Source organism: Condylura cristata, unplaced genomic scaffold (assembly GCF_000260355.1).
Source record: "Condylura cristata isolate star-nosed mole 26May11 unplaced genomic scaffold, ConCri1.0 scaffold00004, whole genome shotgun sequence".
Classification (NCBI taxonomy): domain Eukaryota; kingdom Metazoa; phylum Chordata; class Mammalia; order Eulipotyphla; family Talpidae; genus Condylura; species Condylura cristata.
The window spans coordinates 39,685,315-39,691,314 of NW_004567105.1; the positions used below are offsets into that span (position 1 = coordinate 39,685,315).

The 6,000-nt window shown below is 37.9% G+C and overlaps 1 protein-coding gene across 1 annotated transcript in view; it reads right to left on the reverse strand.

The window, feature by feature from the left end:
* Positions 1-6,000, reverse strand: part of ABCA13 (ATP-binding cassette, sub-family A (ABC1), member 13) — a 436,597-nt gene that overhangs the window by 35,790 nt on the left and 394,807 nt on the right. The window contains exon 56 of the mRNA XM_004676530.2: positions 4,360-4,510. Within this exon, the coding sequence (XP_004676587.1) occupies positions 4,360-4,510 (151 nt within the window). The remainder of the gene's footprint in view (positions 1-4,359; positions 4,511-6,000) is intronic.

Below are 6,000 nucleotides of genomic sequence, written 5' to 3' on the forward strand. Positions count from 1 at the left end.
GAGAATCCTCTCACTACTCCTGCACCTCTGGCCTGTACCCCAGTTCTGTATGCATAAGTAAATAAATCTTTAAAAAAAATTAACATGGAAAGTGTGAAGAATCTCAAGGATTTATTCAGATGTTAAGTAGTTAATAAAATGCAGATTTCAAGGCCCAAAATATCCATGAGGAGTCTTGAATCTCCTGTATCTACTAAAGAACATCATCTTGAAGTCAGTGTTTTTTTCTTACTGGAAGGAGCAATACCATTTTTCCAAGATGACTATTCTTTCCCATGACTGCACTCAGTCCACTTATTTCATTATAATAAGCTAAAACATATTGAAATAAACATAACATGTTCAAAACATAATGATTCAAAATACTAACAAAAATATTTAATGTTATTTTGTGGGTTAGGAAAATATCAGCTAGCAGGGCCAGAATTACAGCCATCAACCACTGCCATTTTTTCCCCAGGGACAGCCTTTCAGATCTACAAAACTAGTGTAGGGTGAACATTCACATGAGAGATGAAGTAAGTGGCACTTCCTAGAAGGGAAGGCACTATTTAAGTGCAAGAGGAGAACTAAGAAATAAGTGGAACTTTGTTAGGAAGCATTTACTTTCTAGAAGAGCAGGACTAAGAGTTGTAGGGTCAGCAAAAAAGACATCTTGAGAAAATAACTTTCGGATTTTATTTTTAGACCCATGAGGTATGCCAAAAACATCTGACATTATAATGTGAGTGTGTATATCAGAAAGACATTTTTATTTCATTCCATTCATTTTATTCACAGACTAACAATATATAATTGAAAAATGATAAGCCAATGAAGTAAAGAAAGAATAAAAGTATCCAGAAAACTTCTAAATAAACTTGTCAAGCTCTGCTATTGCTTATTTTTATAAGACCAGAATACATGTCAGGTTTGCAGAAATTCACACAAGTTTAAGAGTTGCAGCCTGCAGATTTTGGATTGGTTAACCACAGGGAAGAGCCCAAAGTTCACATATTACTAATTTGATCTAATGCTTTCTGAATGTCATGTTTTATAAAAATTATGGAAAATGGTCTAATGAAAGGTATTTTTTGTTGCACTTATTATTTCGCTATGTCAAAATAATAACATATGTAATCTCTGCATTTGTGGTTGGCAAAATACTGTGAAAACTGCAAAATGTCATAAGTTAATGGAATCTCACTCTGCTATTAGATATTTTTCTCCCATAAAGTTCTAAAAATTACACTGCACTTAAGGCAAAAGCTTGGGATTCACTCATCTTTATAGCTTCAGTGACTAATCATCTTTGACACATAGTACAGTGCCTGTAATTATCATTTGAACCAAAATAAATTGCCCAGAGATACACTCACACATATATATCCATGTGACTCCAGAGGCAAAAGCTTTTCACTAGCATACATGATGGGGACATCAACATTTTCTGTGAGATTAAAGATCAAAAAGAGGGATAAAGTAAGAAAAAGGGATGAGGAATTTAGGACAGAAATGCTATTCTTCTGAACTTCACTCTTATCTCCTCCTAGTTCTCATCCCCTCTGCGTTATAACTTGTAGTTCCTTGTAACAAAACTGCATAGAAGAAAACTCTAGATAAAAGTCAAAACTGACTGTAAGTACCAAGACACAGTTTGGATATTCCTGAAAAGTATTTGCAGGCATTAACAAAATTACCTGGATAAATTACCATTTCTGTTCTAGAGAGAACCTAAATACAGAAACCCCTCTTCCTGTCTCCATTAGTTGCATGGTTTGCTTTAAGTGTGGTTTAGCTTACAGCTTTCTCCAGCATCCCAGTCATCTGATCCCTGTCTGATAAATCACTCTTGATGTAATTTTTTGCATCCAGTTAATTGACAATTGACTTCAGGCTCACTGATAAACAGTGTGAAAAGCAATGAGGAAAAATTGAAACTGATTATATCAACTTGCCAAACTAGATTCAAGCTAAATGAAGAAGTAATTTTTTCTCTCACATAGTTAAAATCAGGAGGGTGGGTGGGGTGGACCCTCATTGGTGGCTCAGTGTGTTATAGGTCAGCACTATGAAGCTATAACAGCCGCTGCAGAAGAAGTTAACTCCTCCACCAGGGAGGTGACCTACCTGGTACAGCAGATTTCTCCTGCCTTGCTCACTGTTCCCCTCAGCAGTGTATTTCAGTCAATCTACCTGTTCTGTTGCCCATTCTGTCTCTGGTGAATCCTCACACCCCTCACCGCTTGCCTGTACCCCAGTTCCTGTATGCATAAATAAATAAATCTTGGAAAAAAAAAAAAAAAACATTGGGAGCGTAGGGACTGAAAGATACACCCTTACACACAAGAGAGTAGCTGGCTGAGATGTGCTGAGAGGCCCCTCATATTCCGTTCTAGCGTAGTCAGGGTATGGGTTCGGCAGGGAAGGGAACAGAGGCAAGAGGGGTTCTACAAGGCTGCCAGGAAGGGCCATCCAGAAGCGCAGGGATATCCTTGTAGTCACAGAGAAACTGTCTGTGACTGCCTGTGCCATGAAGAACTCCTGTTAGAAGAGTCACACAATGGCTCCATGAAGTTTCACTTCTCTTGACACCCAGTAGTATACAAAATATAAAGAGTTTTCATGCACTAGGAATTGCTCCTGAAGCTTGTAGAAACCTGAATATACTGAACTTCAGGCAAGGGTCTATTTCAGATAAAGGTTGGTTTGTCTGCTTTCAGAACAAACTCTAGCCAGATCTTCACCAAGTGACTTGGTTGGTTTACTGTCTTAATTATCCCACCCTCCTCATCTCTGAAATGGGGAATAAGGGTTTTATCTACCCTATAAATGCTGCTAGAAAGTACACAGAATACTGCCCAGCCCAGAATATTAGCTAAAATTGTTTCTGTTATTTTATAGTAAGCCTTACTGATTATTTTGTGATAAACATGTTAGGCTAGATATGTGAGTTTTATATGTGTGCTTTACATATATAGGAGATGGAAATTTACTTTCCAAGAAGATGTAAGAAAGTGTGCTGGCATGTTAGAGCTGATAAACAAGTAGCATTCCTGTCTGGGTAAAAGCCAGCTGCATGAAAGAAACGAAGCCAGCTCCTAACTGGCAACCATTAAGTAACACTTCTCAGTGAGGGTACTCAGAAAAGCAAGCCAACCCTGGAAGACAGTTGAGTATCACAGGACTATTCCCCTGGATGCAGAGAAGTACAAAGCTGTACTAGATTGATAAGAACTTGTTCAAAGGAACATTTCCCAAATATAACTAAGGGACCAACTGCGGCATTTGCCAAGCATTTACCTCTTCAAGTAAAAACTAGAGACGGATACAGACAAATACCTTTCAGAGACTTAGCCAATGATTCGTCCTAGATTTTAATAGCTGTTTGACTGCAATAAGCCAGCTGACCGTTACCTTTGCTTTAAGTCAAGAGGTGGGCAAATGGTTAATGGACCAGTACCCCTCCAAGAAGGTGAGATAATGTTCTAATTTCACTTAAACTTATAAAGCACAAATTAAAAAAAAAGAGGTGAAAGCATCACACAAACCCACATAGAATGAATTGCCATTACCCAGTGAAGGCAATGTTATTAGTTTCGCCTCCTATGAATCCTCAGAGAAATACATCATGTGCACAATACACTTACTAAAATGCACTACATCAGTCACTTATTTCTGCTTCTTGTTCAGAATCCAGAAGTTCCAAAAGCACCCAAAGACTCTCTACCATGAGGTCAGGAAAAGGTGAAACTGCTCAAAGCTCCTGTCATTCTGTTGGTTCTTTACCCAGTACATATGCTGAGCTTTGGGCATGTTGTTGAGCTGTGTTTGTTGAAAGGACAATGACACCTACCTATTGATTTCTACTCCAGCCTTTATAGAGACAGAGACCAATGGGGCAGGAGCATCCCTCAGTCCTCCTGAGCCACCCAGGAAGGAACACAGATCAGCAACTGCCAGCCCACTCACACCACTCACTAGAAATCCTTTCCAACAACCTGAAAATGTCCATACCCTTAAAATCTTTCTCTGTGGGCCCAAGAGTTACAAAGTCTAGGAAGTTTATTATTGGTAACAAAGTCCAGAAAATGTAAAAGTTGCTGGGAGAGGAAACAAAGAGTAAGAGGCTATAATGTTGAAAAGAATCATTTACCTTAATATTTTCCACATGACTTCTTCAAGTAGACATATTTTTAATGGAAAATAAACACTTATATATATTTTTTGTGTTTCCTTCAACATATTAAAACTGGAAGTAGCTTTCCAATTTTTATGATACTGTGATTCCTTCCCTGGGGTGAGAGTGCAGACCTGGGGTATGTGATGTTGGTCTAGCACACACAGCTGGTCCCATTGCTGGGAAACCCAAGTTCTTACCTCAGGGATGCAGGGCTTTGGAATGCCACGCAGGTGACAGTAATATTGGAGGTGTTCCCAGCCAGTCAGGAGCTCATCCAGGGCATCCTGCTGAGGACAGTAGCCGATGCGAACCCCTGTCCTGCCCACGAAAGAGGGGTCCACATCCTCTCTGTGAAGACAAGAGAAAGCAATTCAACTTCCCAAATAGCAATTCAGCTCTTACACTGGCCTATCAACAATTCATTACATTCTGTTCAATAAAAATAATTAACTGAGCATAAATGGGTTCAATGAATAAACAAAGTCACCCATGTGTCTAGAGCACTGGCTTGGTTCTGGAAGCAGAGACCACAGGTACTTTGGCTATTAAGGGAAAAAACAAATAAAAAACATAGAGCAATGTATTTGGCATATGGTGTGTTCAGTAAGTTACTGTTATAACTATTATGTTTCCACATGGAAGAAATTTGCATGCTATATTTCAAGAAATCAATGGCTAAGGGACTAAGCTATCATTTAATGCCAGAATTTAAATATTTTATTATAAAAATGTATATAATTTTCACTGAATATATAGAAAAAATAGATAATATGGAAAATCCATAGTTCCAGCCCTCGATGTTTACTACCATTAATATTAGAATGTCACTTCTTCGAGAGTAACTATGCTACATGTGTGTATAGTATTATTCAAAATCATACCTATTTAAATAGCAAAAATAGGTTAAGGAATACAAAAGTACAAACACAAGTTTATTTTATAAACTTTCAGTTATAAAATCAATAAATCCCAGGAATAGGAAGGACCGAATGGTGACTGTAGCTAGTAAAATGTTGCATGCTTACAAGTTGTTAAGGGAGTGAATCTTTTTAAAGGTTTATTTATTTATACAACAAGGCCAGTGGTGTGTGTGTGGGGGTGGTGGTGATAGGATTCACCAGAGATAGAGTAGGGGACAGAACAGGCAGATGAACTGATACACACTGCTGAGGGGAGCAGCAGTGAAAAAGGTGAGGTCTGCTGTACCATGTGGGTCTCACTGATTTGAGATACAACTCATTCTGCAGTGACTTCGGATAGCTTCATAGTGTTCATATTTTTAACCCTTTAAAAATATAAATCCATGTGTGATAGCTAGACTTCTTTTGAGCAATACCCAAGGTATACAAATAGTGAAACATTGTTTTGTACATCTGAAACTAATGCCTTGTCAAACATATCTCAATAAAATCTCTTGATTTATTTCTAAGTTTAGCATGATATATACACATCATGGAAAACTTAAGATGAGTCAAGAGTGACCACATTACCATTTTGAATTGTTTTTATGTATTTTAAATAAAATTGATTGCTAAGATTATTGAGAGCACTTTGGGGTAGAAACATCCTATTTCATAAATGGAAAATTAAACTTTGAAAAAAAAGGCTTGTTGCTGAGAATTCATGATTGCTACAGAGACTATTATTAGCATCTCATTAAAAAAACAGTGAATCTAGTCATTCAATGATTATTAATATTTTATTTTTCTTAAAATGATATGCAGAGGCCTCCATGAAGGCACAAAGGGTGACGGTGCAGCACTGTGAAGCTGTCTGCAGCCTGTGCAGCTGTCTTCAGTCCCAGTAGCATGAGTTAGCTCTCCCACAGGGAGCTGATC